At 48.7% G+C, this 20718-nt stretch overlaps 1 protein-coding gene across 1 annotated transcript; it reads right to left on the reverse strand.

Moving 5' to 3' along the window:
- Positions 1-1368: 1368 nt before the first annotated feature.
- Positions 1369-14348, reverse strand: RHOA (ras homolog family member A). Its single transcript, XM_066596832.1, has 5 exons — positions 13907-14348; positions 5625-5782; positions 5408-5528; positions 4247-4377; positions 1369-2116 (listed from the first exon to the last, which is right to left on the reverse strand). Exons 2-5 carry the CDS (start codon positions 5778-5780, stop codon positions 1943-1945), a joined length of 582 nt encoding a protein of 193 aa, XP_066452929.1. The 5' UTR covers positions 5781-5782; positions 13907-14348; the 3' UTR covers positions 1369-1942.
- Positions 14349-20718: the final 6370 nt, after the last annotated feature.

Genomic DNA, 20718 nt, shown 5'->3' on the forward strand with positions numbered 1-20718 from the left:
AGTCCGCCCAACCTCTTCATACACTAAAGAGCACAGAAGACAGACCCCGTCCCTTCTACCCACAGCAGACCCCAAGCAACCTCAAGGTGAAGCTGGAGACAAAACTCGCCGTCCCAAGCGGTCTTGACAAGGTACACTTAGTGGGATCCTGGCGTCAGCTCCAACTCTCCCTCCCTGCACTAGCAGAACCACTTGTCCCCAACTAGGAAGACACTGGGGGGTGCGTAGGATGAACACAGAAAATAATTTTAGATTATATTTATTATCTTACACATCATCCCCACGTTCCTTTTTACAACACAATCAAGTTACCACATTGCATTTCAATCTGCTCCATCATTGTGAGCGCCGGAGCTGCCAGTGTCCCGCAGCTCCTGGGGGTGATGGCGTCTCCTCTACGCTGGAGTGAGATTGTCGCATTGGTTCATTACAGGCCATGCAGTCAGGCTCCAATCATGGCAGATATCCATATAACCTGTAATGTAATGAGCGCTGCACCATAGATGTCATCACCTGCTATGTCCCTTCCATCAGGAGGAGGCATGTACGCTGCACACTATTTTGTGCCAGAGAGAGAACAGGACAACACGCTCCCTCCCCACAGACTGTACATGGCTGGCAGCTATGGTGGACACTAATCTTTAGATCTTTATAACAGAGCAGTGTGCCCGGGCCCTACGAACATCGCTGCCACCTCCTGCAGTGTTGACAGATGTCATCCTCACAACTGATTCTTTAGTTCTTTGTTTTATTGTGATCTTCTCACCGGAGTGGAGATAATCCAGTCATACAGGACATAAGCACTGCAGGTGAGGCAATTACTCCCATCGTGTGCTGATAGAGGGCTCACAACACTGATCTCCTCTCACCAACTGCGGGTGGCACCACCGTGTAATGGCCCATTTACACAACGATTATCGCTCAAATTTGAACGAATTTTGAGTGACAGTGTAAATGCAAAAAAAAAAAAAAAAACTAATAAAAATGCTGCCTTTGCATTTGCAGTTAAAGATCTATCCCTGCTTCTCGTTCCGTGTAAACACCCCCTATAGAAGGTAAAGCGCTCAGTGAGAAGCCAGCGATGTCTTTGTGTAAACGTTCTGCACGAGTGCGGACAACCTTAGCGGTGACGTCAGCACTCGTGAAGTCGTTTCAACAACTGTGAGCCGGTGTAAAAGGGCCATAATTAACCAACTGGTCGTCCATAGTGGCTCTGCAGGCCTAGATCCTCTGTTCCTGATAGACAAGGCAATAAAGCTTCAGATTCCGTAAACACAGCTCACCACTCCCACTGGATCCCTGCCCTCGATGCTCACCATGGTGCCCTCTTTCAGGCAAGTTCCATATAACAAATGGTTACAAGACAGGTACAGAAAATGATTTTATTTACCAATGCCACATAAAAAATGATAACCGACAAGACGACGAGCCTCGCTAATTAACCCCCTCAATGCCGGGGTACTCCTTTATTGCAGGTAAACCACACAGTACTCGATTTATATCCAACTGCTGCATTAAGCAGCTATGCAAAAGGTAACGCAACTTCTGTAGTGCTACACCGCCCATCAGCATGAGCGCCTGTGGAGGGTGCAGTAAGCGAAGGACATAATGCAGCAGTGCTGCTCCAGGGGTGGGCGTTCTGATAATGGGCAAGGGGGTTGAGGCCCCGGGCACACGGCACCCTCGTGACATGGAATGTAGGTGTTAGTCTGCTGCTAACAGTGACATTACATAGAATAGATTTATATATAAAGAGAAACGTGGACTTTAAATACTGCGAGACGACTTCTTATAAAATCTCATTACAGAAGAAATGGAAAAAGACAGAGGCCGGAAGAACACTCTAGAGATTAAGAAACATCACTTCAGGGGTCCTGCGACAGAGGCCGGGCGCTGGCATCCTGTCTCACAGGGGGAGGGGTTGTGTGTTGTGCGGGATCTGTTAGATCAGAAGGCACGTAGTTTTCTTTTTGCCACGTCTGGCTTGCAGGGCAGCTCGTGTGGCCAGCTCAAACACTTCCCTGACGCCATCCTTGGTCTTTGCGGAACACTCCATGTAGCCATAGGCGGAGATCCGGTTGGCCATATCACGTCCTTCTTCAGGTTTGACAGGCTCCTAAGATAATGAAAAGGAGAATCAGAAGAGCTCATAAGATGTGAAGCAGCAAACAAGCGACCCCTTTTAAGCAGATGTTTCTAGGAGCAGTCATCCACAGTGACCAATCAGGGCGATTTCATTCTCCCACAGACTTCTCAAAAAAAAAACCCCAACAAAACGTATTGGTCCCTGTAGAGGACTCCGCCAGTAAAAAGACAATCGGGGGAGCCTCTTCTGTCTGAATATAGAGGGGGTGCGCTCCGACACAAGTGTTCAGTGTTCTAGTGGTAAAGACTGGCCCAGCCTCACACGGCGACCCATACAACATTCCAAACTGGAACTCAGGAGACTAAAGATATATTGCTGCGTTCCGAGGAACGCATTGCCCATTGTTTTCAATGGGACAGTAAAACACATTGCGCTACAAGGTTTCCCATTGTTTTCACAGACTGAAATCCTTTATTAGACTAAAACTTAAAGGGGTTGTCTCGAGGAAGCAGTGAAATTTTTTTTTTGCCCAGTCCCCCTTATTAAGCATACATTACTAAGCACCCGTGTAAATGACTTTTCTAGCCGGTTTCTACTTACAGTTCCAGCGTTTCAGCAACTTATAAAAAGTTTCTCAAAGATGGCCACCGGCTCTTTTCCCGTCGCTTGCTGTAGCCCGACGTGCGCGCTCCCGAGACGCTACCAGCTGTGTCTCCCTGACAACCAGACGCCCCGCAGCCGCCGACTGGACCCACCGCGGCCGCCAACCACGGCACACGCTCTTGGGCCACAGTCACCCACCGCCAGGCAGCAGGTAACCGACGCTAGGCCCCGGCTCCCCCGCGCTAGGCCCCTGACAACAGACGAAGGCCCCGGCGGCAGGCCCCCCAGCGCAATCATCACCCTCGACCCCCCCACTTACATGGGCGGCTTCACGGCAGGGCTGGGCTTCTCTGCTGGGCTTCTCGGGTGGGCTGCTCAAGTTTCTGCACCATTCTCTAACAGAGGATGGTAGCAGAATGGCCGCTCCAGCGCGCTCCCGAGAAGTTACAGCTCGTCTGCGCATGTGCAGAAGAGCTGTAGCGGCGAGCACGCTGAGGCGGCGAATGCTCAGAGCAGAAGAACGGACTGCACAAGCGCGTCTAAAAAAGCAAGAAGCCAGCGAAATTAAACGGATCCATGGCGACGGGGACGCTAGCAACAGAGCAGGTAAGTGAATAACTTCTGTATGGCTCATATTTAATGCACGATGTATATTACAAAGTGCATTAATATGGCCATACAGAAGTATATAACCCCACTTGCTGCCGCGGGACAACCCCTTTAACCTTTAATAAAGTTGAAATAAAATTCAGATAATCTTTACTAAAAACAAGGGCCTCATAAAGAGGATGTATAGGGATAGAAAGATTTCTTTCCAGATGGTTCTTTTTGTTTTGTTGCACCTTAGTCGTTTGAGACAAGAAATACATCTCTTGAGCTCAAATGCTCTCTAATAGAACCTGAAGTGTTCTGTAATATTAGTGAACCTGGGCAAGAAGTATATATTTCTAATCATTGTTTGTATCATACTCCTTGGATCCTCGGTATGAGTATGCAGCATTGTTTTTCTCTCTCTCTACCTGATAAAACCAGTAGAGAATACGTAATTCGGTCTTCTGGGCAATTGGGCCAAGCAGTCCGACTAAGGTGCAACAAAACAAAAAGAACCATCTGGAAAGAAATCTTTCTATCCCTATACATCCTCTTTATGAGGCCCTTGTTTTTAGTAAAGATTATCTGAATTTTATTTAAACTTTATTAAAGGTTAAGTTTTAGTCTAATAAAGGATTTCAGTCTGTGAAAATATCGAATCGTCCTACTGATTCCCCTGCAGCGGTGATTTCAAGGTTTCCCATTGAAATCAATGCGAAACACTTTCCGATCCTCCAACGCAGCTGCAAGCCACGGTGGAGGGTTGCAATTTTACTGAAGTGATGGGAGTCGTTTTTGACAGGAAACCACCTCGCATCCCTGTTAAAACGCACGAGTTACTTGGCCCAATATCACGCTTGCCCGTGTGTAGGTAGCCCAAGTCAACAGATTTTATCTTATTACAGCAACAGGAGAAGTCCTTCATACGCCTCAGAAGATAGGATTCCTCATCTCCTTGCTCCTCACCTGCTTCATCTTCGTCAGCTCTCGGCGGGTGTGTTCGTCATTGCGCAGGTCCTTCTTGTTTCCCACCAAGATGATGGGCACGTTGGGGCAGAAGTGTTTTACTTCAGGAGTCCATTTCTCAGGGATATTTTCTACAAACACAAACATTACAATGAAAAAAGATGGGAAATACAGCGAACATACAAGCGTGACGGTGTGGACGGTGAAGTTACAGCGACAGCTGCTATAGATCATATGAAGTGTATCGCCACAGGGCTTACGCATCCATCCATCTGCACACAGCACACTCACATTTTCTTCTACACTGTCTTTTGCACCATCCGTTTCACATGCAGGTTTTCAAAGTGTGTCCCGGCCTGACCGCGGGTCTCTGGCCCAAACTTGAGAGCATCAAATGCTTCCAGTTCCCGGCGACACGGTCAGGCTGGAACAAACTTTTGAAATCCATGTGTGAAATGGATGGTGCAAAGAGTGTGGTTAGCACCTTAGGCTGTATTCCCACGGCGGTGTCAACATTGCACAGGTGCTTGTCAAACATTCATGAACCACATACATTGCATGGGCTATCAGTGGGGGGGAGGGGGGGAGAAACACGAGAAAAAGACATACAGCAATTTTTTTTTTATGCCCGGGCTGCTCTGTGAATTCGCTGTTAGGCCATTATGAGGCTTTGCGATGTCCGTGGAATACACAGTCAGCACACGCCCCGAAGATACAGCTTTGTGAATAGGAACTTAGGTTATGTAGCTTTCAATGCTCAAACATCAGCACTGATCGTAATAGTCCCCTGGATACATATGTGGCCTCCACAGGACCGATACAATATCCACATCAGGAAATACTGCGGTTATTTGTCCCCGGTTCATGAGCTATTACTGCTCAGTTCTATAGAATCGTTCAGTGCGGAAGGGGCAGCGGAGCTCCGGTCACTGCGTGGGGTGGAATCGATGTGACAGGAGTCCCAACCTATTGACATCAGCACTGGATAAACGCTGCAGCTCATGCACCAAGAAGACCTGGCAACATGATGATACAGGGGTCCCAACCACAATAACTAGGCACAGCACCTGACTTGTGTGCAAAAGTTACTATTTAATGTATTGCTACGGAAGAGGCTGCTCACAGGTCTCTCTCAGCACTGTGTACTCCACTGACACTTACCTAAACTATCTGGGCTATCGATGGAGAAGCACATTAATATAACGTCTGTGTCTGGATAGGACAGAGGCCGCAATCTGTCATAGTCTTCCTGTCCGGCTGTGTCCCAGAGGGCCAACTCCACCTAAGAGCAGCACAGAAGCAGTTAATGACTGGAGACCTCAGCAATAGTATCTGCCCCCCCCCCCCCCCCTCCATCCATGCTGGGCAGTGAACCTACCTGCTTCCCGTCCACTTCGATATCAGCCACATAGTTCTCAAACACTGTGGGCACATAGACCTCTGGGAACTGGTCTTTACTAAACACGATCAGGAGACACGTTTTTCCACAGGCTCCATCGCCGACGATTACAAGTTTCTTGCGGATGGCTGCCATCGCTGCAGAGAGAGAGGAAGTCAGTAAGGAGCAGACAAAGCCTAGCAGATATTGCATATACAATCCATTTCCTCTGTTCTAGGATCCCCTTTAATATCACTGACCCGGCTCTAGGCGTCGGGATCACGTTTGATTTGCAGCAGATTCTACAGGTTTTAGTACAAAACCGGAAATGAGGTTGAAGGTTCACAGGACCTCAAACCCATCCGCATGACCCTGTACTGAGGCACCTATGTTAGGCCACCGCCACTTTCTGAAGAGAATCCGGGGCATATGTAGCAGAAGTCACGGAACTGTAGAACATGGCACAAGCTGGACCCCAGAACGTTTTCGTGCTCTCCGTTATCAGCTACCTAGTGACTGATTATTATGGGATGTACACAGAGTGAGGCTCTGCGATGACTCTGGAGACGCATCCAGCTGGTGACCACATCTGACTACTAGTGACACTCTGCCAGCAGCAGGATTAGCTCTCACAACGACTGCATACATGGTAGACGAGTTTCGTGTTCATCTTGGTTGCAGGCGAATTACTCTTTTCCAGCAGACGCAGAATCATGCGATGTCACACAGACACGTTACAGTCAATGCTGCAGAGCCAGCGGGTCTCTTACTGGGATGTTTTCTATTGGATAGTAATGGAAGCTCCTGCAGGGGTTTATGGGGCTCCTAATGTCTACAGTAACCTGCCGGGGTGATTCGAGGTCCTGTATAAGCGAATGAAGCGCCTATATTACATAGGACACTACAGGAAGAAGCCATGCACTAATCCAGATACATACGTATGAAGGAGGGCTCTAAAATCTCTCCACGAAAACTCTGTGGACAAGTGATCTCTGCACCAAGTCCAGGAGGATACGGCTGCACACCGGTTAGGAAAAGGTTAATAGTTTGCTCCCAACATCTAAAGTGAAAGGAAGAGACTGCAGCAAGTAGCAGAGATAGTCGGAGGCCTAAATGAGTGTGAGGCTCAGTCTCCTCGCAGGACCCCCGGAGGACACGGCTCTCCGCTGACACAACCAATGGAGGACCCATGATGCAGATGATCCGGCTCTTCCCTACTGCGGCAGGGACCCTGAGCACTACAGGAGTCGGGGAGAGCCCACCCACAGGATGTACAAGTCACAGGAACTGCCCTAACCACAGGCGGAGGGCTGGACGGCCATCTCACAGCAAGGCTTCCTGCCGAGCTCACAACAACCAGAGCTGAACCTGGAGATGTTTGCGGAGACTAGTAGTCATCCTCCGCCTCACCTTGTGCCGAGAAGCAGACAGATAGTTCCTTAAAGTACTAATAGTGTCCCGGTGAATCTTCCAAAGATCAGAAGAGCAGCGCTGATGACAGTGGGGCTGTGTACTGGAAACGAGCCCATTACATCATCCACAGAGTGCAGGAATGATGGTGGGTTACTAATGAGCCAGAACCATGAGAAGGGCTGACGGCCGATGCAACAGCCACCATGGAAGAGGATGGGACTCTCATATCAGAGCCTGCAGATACAATGTATAATATAGAACAAGGAACCACATTAGGCCACGCCCACTGAGTCATGTGACTGCCAACAAATAAAAGCTACAAGAAAAATACACATCATAGAGCTCCTTCAAGACTGCAAGATCAAAGAAATGCACCACAGAACCTAATACATTGCAGTAACGACGCAACGTTGCTGCTCAGTCTAAGGATGTGTGCACATTCGTAACCCACCCTCGGGGCCCCCTCCGTGGCCGCCGCCGGCCGGCCCACCCACCCTCGGGGCCCCCTCCATGGCCCTTTGTAACACAAAATAATAGACTCCCTATAATGTGGCCACTTTAGTCCTGGCTCTTTTTCCACAATTACAAAGCTTTTAAAAATCACATTACAGAAGAGGGAAGAACATGGAGACCAAACCGAGGGACAAATCTACTGCTGGCACTGCCACAGCGAAGAGTACAAGTCCATTACAGCCCGTGATAATAGGCAATATATGACCCACAGGGCAGGAGATGGCAGGACAACCTGAGACGTGTGATGTATGGGAAACTCCTGAACAGGTAGCCTACTGGGGTACTGGTGCATCTTGTCTCCACCAGCAGAATGGATGCAGACAAAATGCACGCCCACAACTTGGGATTGGCTGGGCAGTAGAATAGGTGTAGGCCAAGTGCATGACCCCAACTTTTGATTGGCTGTCGCATAGCTGCGTTCACACAGCTCCCTCACCGGCGGGTGACACACGGCGGAGGACAGAGGTGTGAGCCGCCAGTGAAGTGCATCGATCCATTGCAGGGCGGCGAAGAGGACAGTGAGAGCGGAGCCGGGAGCACCAAGGGGAGGCCACTGGGAAGAGGGAGCTCCGGCCCATGCGCGGATAGTGACAGGAGCTGTGAGAGAAGATGAGAAGGAGGACCAGAGCACACACTCAGCACAGGAGCGGACAAAGGAGAGCAGCGGGGTGAGTAACCGGAGCCTGGAGAGTAAAAGTGACAGGAGCCATGAGGGGAGATCAGGAGGAAAACCGAAGCACGAGGAAATGACGAACATTGCATTGCGACTGTTGTGAGCATCACCTGGCCCACTCCTCAAACTCAACCCGGCCAACCCATGTCTCCACCCATAGTTCCAATGGAGACAAGATGCACCAGTACTGTCTACTGGTCCGTGTTGTTACAAGACTGCCTGTCAGTAGGAGGACGATAGGAGTGATCAGGATGCCAGGCTTTTGGGATCATCACCAAGCGACATCCACCACACGCACACACACGAATATCAGTCATCACAGAGATGCTCACAAACATCAATGAGTGCCACAGAGTCCCCCTCACCACACAGCGTGCCACCCCAGAGACCACACCATAAACAATACACAAGTGACAGAAGGGGTCAGAGTGAGGGGCCGCTCTCCTCCTCAAACTTGACACGATAACACTGAGGGTCCTGGCCAACAGGAAAAGTGTGATAACATCTGTGTCTGAAGCTTCTGCATTCTGGAGACCTCATGAAAACACTTCCTGTTCTCAATACTGGCACACCAAGTTATCATTGGTACATTACATAGATCCCCATTTGTATCAATGTCCGCGCACTCCGTTATGTGCTCTGGATACACATGAACACTTAGACAAGGCTGACCATTACCAAAATGCAGCCAGGAAGTGTTGTCATAGGATCAGCAGAACACAACAGTTGCAGGCCTATATCACTCTTCCATTAGAAGCCTGTGATATAAGACTATTAGCGGTCACCTGGAGCCCTGCTACCAGCCTTAAAGGCGTATTCTGCGTATTTAACTCCTCACAGTATCTTCAGGATGGAGCATCAATAGTTGAGGGTCTCAAGCAGTGGACCCTCGTTGATCAGCTGATCTCAGCTCCTGCAATGCTGCAGCCGGACGTTGACAGTCCCTTCCACATTGGGGTCGGAGGTGTAATAGATCACTTAGCTCTCACTGAAATCAATGGAAGTTACACCTTCTACTGAACTGCCAGCTACAACCCTTAATGTGGATGTCTGTCCCGCTGCAGTGAGTAGGCGGGAAATCAACTGATCACTAGGGATCCAACCCCCACTGATCAACTATTGACAACCTATCTTGAGGATAAATGACGAATACTGCAAGAGGTTAAATGCCTGGAATACCTCTTTAAGCAGGTAGGATGGCACACCAGGGTAACGGATGTTGTGGGATACGGTCATTGACCTCACAAGAATCTAGAGAATGGAGACCTTAAGAGGAAACGACTCAGAGGGTGAAGGTTGTATGGGGGCATCTGTATGGAAACGTCCCGCCCGCCGCGCTCTGCAGGTTTGTGGGAAATCTTACATGCACAATACACCCCTCAGAAGTCTCCATGAGTAGACCGCAAAGTGGTGACGGACTGTCAGGATGCCAGTGCTTGAACACAACAGGTCTGTATGGGCGTACGGGGTGTCTGTACACAAGCCCCTCTCCATATAGAAGCATTATATACGCCCCATTTCTATCGGCTATCATCAAAAGTCACATGAGATGAGCAGCAGAAAGTCGCCCGATTGCCCATCACCGAGCCGGTGGACAATGGAGGACGATTTATCAAAGCTAAAGTGGCGTAAAAAAAAGGCAAGTTTTAGTGCAACCTGTACTTACACAAAAAAAATTGCATTTTTTTAACATTTTCGCCCCTCGCTCGTTTTAAGACAAGAAGGTGTAACCATACTGATGGATTTATGTATAATTTACACCAGAAACGGTCATCAAATCATAACAGAAATCTACATCAACCTGCAGCTGGTATAGAGCGGTGTGGGTACACGACCCCGGAGACGCGCCTGATGTTTGAGGAGTCGTGCACGAATCATTAAGATCGTCAGTCTTAATAAATTCCCCCTAAAGTATGCGGTGAATAACCCGAGGCCGCGTCTTCTCTGATGGGCTGTGTGCTCCAAGACTAAGGGCTCATTCACACGGGCAAGTCGTCACCGTATATTACGCTCATCTGGTGAATGGAGGCATAGACTTTCACTGGCACCCGCGCGTGGGCACTGTGTATCCAAAATCGCCAGTCGCAGCCCATATGTGATCTCTGCTGGCAGAGTGTATGGGCTAAAATGCGTACAATTCTGTGGCAGACTCGCAGCGTTGTACGCATACACCCGTGTGAGCGAGCCCCAAGAGAAAGACAACAAGCAGCACATATAAGGGGAAAGCCTTCCAAATAAAGCAACCATATGACTCACAGACAACCAACCGGGACAGCGCCGCCGCCACCAATCCCGGCAGCCAACCGGGACAGCGCCGCCGCCACCAATCCCGGCAGCCAACCGGGACAGCGCCGCCGCCACCAATCCCGGCAGCCAACCGGGACAGCGCCGCCGCCACCAATCCCGGCAGCCAACCGGGACAGCGCCGCCGCCACCAGCAGTTGTCAAGCAGCCAACTGGGGCAGAGCCACCATCAGTATCCAAGCGACCATCCACACAGGCCACACTCACTATGGAGAGTAGGAACCCATCAATTCCCTATCACCGACCAACATTGGGGTCCGGTCACAGAAATTACTGAGGTCCTGGACCACCAACCAGAAGTAACACAAGTCCTGCTATATAGAGAATACACACATATACCTCTGTCACATTGCCAGCGGCCATGATATTAGCAGAGGTTGTTACTTTCTACCAGGTACATGGATGAGACTGTCCGTACCGGGGGTCATGCTGCACTACATGTGGGGGGGCTCAGTACAGGGGACACCTGGACCAAGAGCCCCAATATATTCTGTATGTATGGAGAAGCGATGTCACAGTAAGAGGAGTATGAGAGGATGGGGGCGGGTAATATACTACACCCACCACTACATATATATCCCCCTTTGAAGGGTACACACGCTACAGTGTATACCCCCTTACACAATATGTGCCCTGAAGTATACACTCCCCCCTTACATAATAGTCACCTTCTAATAATCCCCTTCATATAGCATATGTATATTACATCACTTGGTATCATTTTAAATTCACCTATTGGCATGTTATGGGACTGTGAGAGGAAACTCACTTACACATGGGAAGAATATATGCATCCCATAAATATATGTGCCTCAACGTATACACCGCCCAAACAATATATATGAATCTACACTTACACAATATATGAGCCCCAATGTACCTACCCGCTCTTACACCATATCTGGACCCCCCCTTATACAATAGATGAACCCCAAATGTATCTGCCCCCCTTCCACCATATATGTACCCTAATGTATCTACCCCCCTTCCACCATATATTGTATAAGGGAGTATAAATATATGAACCCCAATACATACACTCCTTCCACCATATAGGTACCCCAATATATACATTCTCCCATACACAATACAAGTGCACCAATGTATACACTCATCTCACCCAATATAGGTACCAAAATGTAGACACCGACCGTACACAGTCTACACACCCCAATAATCACCCCCTTACACAATATATGTGCTGATAAATACAGCCCTTACGCAGTATACAAAAACCCAGATATATACACAAATAAAACTGATATACTGTGTAAGGGGTGTATATATTGAGGTAATTGTATGCTGTCTAAGGGGTGTATATATGCACCCCAATATTTTACATCTTCTTAGATCTGCATATAGTGTTTCTATATATCCTCTTACATAAAGTACACCCACATGTATACACATCCTACCCCCTACAAGTTAAAGGAGATGTCCCGAGGCAGCAAGTGGGGTTATACACTTCTGTATGGCCATAATAATGCACTTTGTAATATACATTGTGCATTAATTATGAGCCATACAGAAGTTATAAAAAGTTTTTTACTTACCTGCTCCGTTGCTAGCGTCCTCGTCTCCATGGTGCCGACTAATTTTTGGCCTCCGATGGCCAAATTAGCCGCGCTTGCGCAGTCCGGGTCTTCTGCTGTTCTCTATGGGGCTCCGTGTAGCTCCGCCCCGTCACGTGCCGATTCCAGCCAATCAGGAGGCTGGAATCGGCAGTGGACCGCACAGAAGCCCTGCGGTCCATGAAGATAGAGGATCCCGGCGGCCATCTTCAGCAGGTGAGTATGAAGACGCCGGACCGCCGGGATTCAGGTAAGCGCTGTGCGGGTGGTTTTTTTAACCCCTGCATCGGGGTTGTCTCGCGCCGAACGGGGGGGGGGGGGGGTTTAAAAAAAAAAAAACCCGTTTCGGCGCGGGACATCTCCTTTAATGTATTGTCTCCTATACTCATTGTTGGTAACATCCCTCCCCCAGAAGTTGTCTGATGGATGAAACTTTCTTTGTGTGATTGTAATGTTAATATAAGTAACTGATTACAATGTCAGAGCAAAAGATGTGATACAGGTGGGCATGGAGGCTCTAGTACCCTGTTGTACCGCTTCTAGCTTGGATACAACATGTGATACAGGCAGACATGGAGGCTCTAGTACCCTGTTGTACCGCTTCTAGCTTGGATACAACATGTGATACAGGCAGGCATGGAGGCTCTAGTACCCTGTTGTACTACCCCTAGCTTAGATACAAGGTGTGATACAGGAAGGCATGGAGGCTCTAGTACCCTGTTGTACTACCCCTAGCTTAGATACAAGGTGTGATACTGGCGGGCATGGAGGCTCTAGTATCCTGTTGGGCCACCTCTAGCTTGGATACATGATGTTATACGGGCAGGTATGGAGGCATACAGGTTCTGTGTGGTATCCTCCGGCATATCTCTACATTTGCTGTAACAGCCTCCAGATTGTGCAAACTTGTAGGCTGTTGAAGTTGGCGTCCCAGATGGTTCCATACATGTTCTATTGGTGATAAATCTGGTGACCGGGCAGCCACAGAAGGGTGACAATGTTGTGGGGACATTCCTGTGTCATTGTCCCTTGTACAACTACTAGGGGTGACTGACTGCCATATCCAATGGCCCCCCAGACCATCACACCAGCAGGGGCCAGGATTGAGTCGCTCACCCCGAGGTCTCCAGACACAAACACGGCCGTCATCAGTGCCTAAACTAAACATGGATTCATCACTGAAGACAATCCGGTTCCACTCCGTAGCGTCCAGTTTTAATTGTTCACGACACCACTGCAAAAAGATCTGCAGTGATACCGACAGACACGATGGCGCCCCCCGTCTCTGGATGGCGGACAGCGAAACAGTTGGAGCTGCGGATGCTTGTTGGACGACCAGACGATCCTCCACTGGTGGTCTGTCGAGGTGGTTCTGAGCCGCCCGGTCCCCTTGTATATCCCAATAATGTGCCCCTCTCAGACTCTGGTAACAGGGTGACATCTCTTTGCCTCGTAGAGGCGTCTAGTGGCCAACAAGCTCTACACAAGCGGAAGAAGAGGTCACTACACACAAGGAGCCTCTGAGAGCCTTTATAGGCCAAGGGGGGAACCACTTTTAGGGCCTCAGGTGACAAGACCGTTCATCTAATCACCACAACTCTCATCATTCGTATATCTGCCTGAGATGGAACCGCCTGCTGGGTTTTGCAGCAAAACGACAACTCCTGGGGGTGGATTGTTCTCTACAAACAGCATATAACCGCCAGGATACACTCATATATACCCCTATAGATCTGGCCGGCTCTCGGCCCGGAAGGACCTCACCCTCCCACAGGCCGGAGCCGCCTCGTCCCCCGCCCGGGCCTCACCTCTTTCCTGGCCGTGCTGGGCCGCAGCTCGCTGCAGTCGCTCTGGAGACTTTCGGGAAGCGGTGGGCTTATCTCCGAGACGATATGTGGGTCTCCGTCCCTCCTTCGGGCGGCGGCCGTTATTACCTCACTCGAACTCCGGCTCTTGGCAGCAGAAGAACCGCCCGGCTGAAGCTCGGCCACGACGCCTACGTGCGCGTCCACATTATGGCGGGTTCGCGCCCAGTGTCGAGATCGGCGAGGCAGGAGGCCAACGTGATGACGTTACAAAGCGCGCACACAGAAGAGTGTCACAAGGAGAATAGTACTGCGCAGCCGCAGCCGGGGGCAGTTAAGGCGGGGTCGGTATAAGTTGGCGCTCGACAGACTTCAGTCACAGGCCCGCGGAAGACTCCAATGCGCTGAGTTTATGAGGGGAGGGGACAGAACACATTCATTATTCTTCACAATCTCCGTTATGCGCACAGTGAGAGCCGGCACCCCCGTTCTTATAAATATCTCTTTGGATGGGGCGATTCCAATACAGTGTGGGTGGAGTCGGCAGACAATTCACCAATCCAGTGAGGCGAGGGCGGGGCGTTAGCGGATGCTGGGCTGGGCGGGGTATAAATAGCGGAGATGCTATTTCTGCTTCACACATGTAGAGAAACTGAGCAGCTGCTGTAAATACATGAAGTCATCTTCCTGTGTATAACCATACTAATCATGGCTGCCGTCTCATCAGTGCACAACAAGCACCACTCATCATGGCTGCTGCCTCACTAGTATATGATGGAATTAGGCACCCCACATCACAGCTGCTACCTCACTAGTCTTCAATAAAGTTGTAATTTCCTCACTATTACAGACATCACACTCATAATGGCTGCTGCCTCACTAGTGTGCGACAAACCCCACACATCATGACTACTTTACCAGTGTACAGTAGACACCACATATCATGGCTGCCACCTCACTACTATACAGCAGGCATCACACATCATGGCGTGCGATATCTTATATCATGATTGACAGCGCCGGTTTCATTGAAAGCTATAGGAGAAGATCGTGCTCCTCTGCCACTGCTGTGACAGCTGCAGTAGGGGACTCCTTCATCTCAGCGGGGAGTCCCCTCATCACTGAACACTGTGACAGCAGCAGGGTGTCCAGTGATGAGGGGACTCCCCGCGGGGATGAAGGAATCCCCTGCAGCTGCGGTCACAGCAAAGGCAGAAGAACACCACGTTCTTTCTATGTTTTCAATGGGGATGGCACTGCTGCCACCAGCGGCCCTATTGACAACAAGTTGAAGTCCCTGGATGTGCTAGCATCCAGGAGTTTCACATCTAAGGAATCCCCTGCTGCAGCTGTCTCAGCTGCAGCAGTTGATAGCAATCCTCTCCCATTGCTTTCAATGGAGCTGGCGCTACTGCCACCGGTACCATTGAAAACAATGGATGATATCGCAAAAAGAGAGGAAATGCTGCAAATTTTTTTTCACGCAGCATCGCTGGAGTAAAAACATCGCAAATGAGAGTGAAAACATTGAAATTCATTGGTTTCATAATCTTGCATTTTTCCACTCTCGCATTGCACAAAAAACGTACGATTTCCTCGCTAGTAGAAAGAGGGCCAAAGGCTAATTGAAAGTGCTGTGCAATAAAGTGACGCTATACAGATAAAGATTATTATTCATTCATTTAATATGGGTGATCACAAAATTGGGCTGTGAATTCGACCCAATATCGCGCTCGCCAACGTGTAATTTCCCCGCGAATGCCTTGCATTACTTCTAGGGAAGTAGCGATCCTCCAGCGCGGCTGACTAAGTTAATGAGAAAGACTGAACAATCGTTTTTTTAAAGCGAGCACTTAGTGAAGTAGCCAACGATGATTTTTATGCCTGCATAAAATGAACGCCGAATGGAATGTGAACCATTAATCTTTCGTCATTCGGTAGTTGAACGATTATCTTCACTTTCGCTCATTCAAACGATTTTTTGAGTGATAATTCTTCCATGTAAAAGGGCCTTCAGACATCCCACGTCATGAATGCTGCCTCACTAGTGTACAATAGAGTTAGACATCACACATCGTAATTGCAACCTCATTGGTATACCACAATCACCACTCATCATGGCTGCTACCTCACTAGTAGAAGATAGTCAGACACCCCAAATCACAGTTGGCACCTCGCTAGTGTTCAACTGACACTACACATGGCTGCCACCTCTCTAGCATACGGCAAACATCACGCATCATGTCTGCCCCCTCACTAGTATGCAACAAACGCCATAAATTATGGCTGCTGCCTCACTAGTGTATAACAGAGTCAGATATCATGACTACCGCCTCAATAGTGTACAGCAGACACCACACATCATGGCTGCCACCTCATTACTATACCACAGGCACCACATATTACAGCTCCCACCTCAGGAGTGTATGACAAACACCATGTGTCATGTCTGCCGCCTTATTGCTACACTACAAACATCGCCCATTATGGCTGCTTCCTCACTAGTAAACAACAGACACCACATATCATATCTGACGCTTCATTATTATATGACAGACCCCACAAATCATGGCTGCCACCTCACTAGTGTATGCTAAACACCACACATTATGACTGCTGCTTCATTAGTGTACAACAAGAGTGAGATACTACATATCATGGCTGCCAGTGTACGACAAGCATCATGTGTAATGACTGCTGCTTTACAAGTGTACGACAGTCAGACACCACACATCATGGCTGCTACCTCACTACTATACCACAGACACCACATATAATGGCTCCCGCCTCACTACTATACCACAGACACCACATATAATGGCTCCTGCCTCACTACTATACCACAGACACCACATATAACGGCTCCCTCCTCACTACTATACCACAGACACCACATATAACGGCTCCCGCCTCACTACTATACCACAGACACCACATATAACGGCTCCCGCCTCACTACTATACCACAGACACCACATATAACGGCTCCCGCCTCACTACTATACCACAGACACCACATATAATGGCACCCGCCTCACTACTATACCACAGACACCATATATAATGGCTCCCATCCCACTACTATACCACAGACACCATATATAATGGGTCACGCCTCACTACTATACCACAGACACCACATATAATGGCACCCGCCTCACTACTATACCACAGACACCATATATAATGGCTCCCACCCCACTACTATACCACAGACACCATATATAATGGGTCCCGCCTCACTACTATACCACAGACACCACATATAATGGCTCCCGCCTCACTACTATACCACAGACACCACATATAATGGCTCCCGCCTCACTACTATACCACAGACACCACATATAATGGCTCCCGCCTCACTACTATACCACAGACACCACATATAATGGCTCCCGCCACACTACTATACCACAGACACCACATATAATGGCTCCCGCCTCACTACTATACCACAGACACCACATATAATGGCTCCCGCCTCACTACTATACCACAGACACCACATATAATGGCTCCCGCCTCACTACTATACCACAGACACCACATATAATGGCTCCCGCCTCACTACTATACCACAGACACCATATATAATGGGTTCCGCATCACTACTATACCACAGACACCATATATAATGGGTCCCGCCTCACTACTATACCACAGACACCACATATAATGGGTCCCGCCTCACTACTATACCACAGACACCATATATAATAGCTCCCATCCCACTACTATACCACAGACACCACATATAACGGGTCCCACCTCACTACTATACCACAGACACCATATATAATGGCTCCCGCATCACTACTATACCACAGACACCACATATAACGGCTCCCGCCTCACTACTATACCACAGACACCATATATAATGGCTCCCATCCCACTACTATACCACAGACACCATATATAATGGCTCCCGCATCACTACTATACCACAGACACCATATATAATGGCTCCCATCCCACTACTATACCACAGACACCATATATAATGGCTCCCGCCTCACTACTATACCACAGACACCATATATAATGGCTCCCGCCTCACTACTATACCACAGACACCATATATAATGGCTCCCATCCCACTACTATACCACAGACACCACATATCATGGATGCCATTGCATTACTATACCACAGACACAATATATAATGGCTCCTACCTCACTACTATACCACAGACACAATATATAATGGCTCCTACCTCACTACTATACCACAGACACAATATATAATGGCTCCCGCCTCACTACTATACCACAGACACTGCACATAATGGCTCCCGCCCCACTACTATACCACATGCACACCACATATAACAGCTCCCGCCTCACTACTATACCACAGACACCACATATAAAGGCTCCCGCCTCACTACTATACCACAGACACCACATATAATGGCTCCCGCCTCACTACTATACCACAGACACTGCACATAATGGCTCCCACCCCACTAGTATACCACAGACACAATATATAATGGCTCCTACCTCACTACTATACCACAGACACCACATATAATGGCTCCCACCCCACTACTATACCACAGACACAATATATAATGGCTCCCGCCTCACTACTATACCACAGACACAATACATAATGGCTCCTACCTCACTACTATACCACAGACACCACATATAATGGCTCCCACCCCACTACTATACCACAGACACAATATATAATGGCTCCTACCTCACTACTATACCACAGACACCACATATAACGGCTCCCGCCTCACTACTATACCACAGACACCACATATAATGGCTCCCGCCTCACTACTGTACCACAGACACCATATATAATGTCTCCCGCCTCACTACTATACCACAGACACCATATATAATGGCTCCCATCCCACTACTGTACCACAGACACCACATATAATGGCTCCTGCCTCACTACTATACCACAGACACCACATATAACTGCTGCTTCTCTAGTGTATTAGAGAGTCAGACACCACACATCATGGCCGTGGCCTCACTAGTGTCTATCAAACACTAAGCATCATATCTACCACTTCACTATATGACATATAGCAAATATATTTGCAGATGTACGACATCACATAGTGCGACTTGCTCCTTCACTAGTGTATGACAGACAGCACACATCACGGGTGCCATGGGATCACACATTACTGACGCATCACACAGTTACTGACACATCACACTGCAGGGATCATACATTATAGACACATCACACTGCAAGGATCACACAATAAGGGCGAGCACCCACTGGCGTTTTTTTACCTGCGTTTTGCGTTTTGCGTTTTTCCTGCACAGGCATAGAGATAACATGTGTTCCTGTCCACTGGCGTTTTTTTTGCGTTGCGTTTGCGTTTTTAACATAGGAACTGTCAGTTGCATATGTGTCCCTATTTTCTCCTAATGCACTCATGAATGTCAATGGAAATTAACGGAAAAGCCGCGAAAACGCCGCGAAAAACGCGCGGAAAAATCGCGGGAAACGCGGCGAAAACGCTGCGTTTTTTCCCGCGGAAAACGCAAACGCCAGTGGGTGCTCGCCCTTACTGACACATCATGCTGCAGAGATCACACAATTAGGCCGCCTGCAGACGGCCGGGTCGGATCCCACTGCAAGAATTCTCGCAGCAGGATGCGGACCCGTGTCCCTGCAGAGGCCTGCAGCTCACCCACTCCCGATGTCTTCCGTCTCTGCTATGTGCCGGCTGCCGACCAGCAAGCGCATTCGCAGAGTGGAGCCGGCCCATCACTACTGATATTTCTGTGCGGGCCTCTGCGAGACCCGCAGAGAAATAGAATATGCCGTGATTTGTTTTCCGCGCGTGTTTTCACCCGGACAAATCGTGGCCATCTGCATAGGATTGCGTTTTGTAATGGAATTCTATGCAGGCGGGCACGGGCGGAAATTCTGCAGGAAATCCCGCCGTGGAATTTACGTCCTTGTGCAGGGGGCCTTACTGACACATCATGCTGCAGAGATCACACAATTATGGCTTTTACCCACTGGCGTTTTTTTAACGCTGCGATATCGCTGCGCTTTTTTTCTGCAAATGTCAATGGGACTTTCTAATGTTAACATCACATCGCACAAAAATCGCAAGTTTGCACTTCTGCGATTTTTGTGCGATGCGATTTTAACATTAGAAAGTCCCTTTGACATTTGCAGAAAAAAAACAGCAATATCGCAGCGTTAAAAAAACGCCAGTGGGTAAAAGCCCTAACTGACACATCATGCTGCAGAGATCACACAGTTACACACATCATGCTGCAGAGATCACACAGTTACACACATCATGCTGCAGAGATCACACAGTTACACACATCACACTGCAAAGATCACACATTACTGACACATCACATTGCATTGAGTTTTCATGCAAATGCATCGTTTAAAAATAAAATTGCTGCATTGCCGCAATGTAATTCCAAAAGGAATTAGCGTTTTCTTGTCCATTCACACGAACGTATCACATGAACGAACGCTGCAGCGGCGGTCAGCAGAATCGCTCTATTTAGCTAAATAGAGCCAGCTGTCTTCTTCAACAAGCGCGCAGCAGGTAAACTCTCTCCCCCTCCAGTTCTTTTCAGCTCCCATAGCAATCTATGGGAGCTCCCTGTGATTTTCAGCTAAAGATAGGCAATATCCTATCTATTGACGCTGCAAGGAAAAATTGTGGCTGAAAATCACTGGCGATCTGGCGATTTTAAGTCACGATTTTTCCTTGCAGCTAAAAAATTGCCCGTGTAAATGAATGCATTGGAATCCAATGCTTTACATGGTAGCGATTTTCGGGCTGGAGA

The sequence above is a fragment of the Eleutherodactylus coqui genome, chromosome 3 (genome assembly GCF_035609145.1).
Source record: "Eleutherodactylus coqui strain aEleCoq1 chromosome 3, aEleCoq1.hap1, whole genome shotgun sequence".
Classification (NCBI taxonomy): Eukaryota; Metazoa; Chordata; class Amphibia; order Anura; family Eleutherodactylidae; genus Eleutherodactylus; species Eleutherodactylus coqui.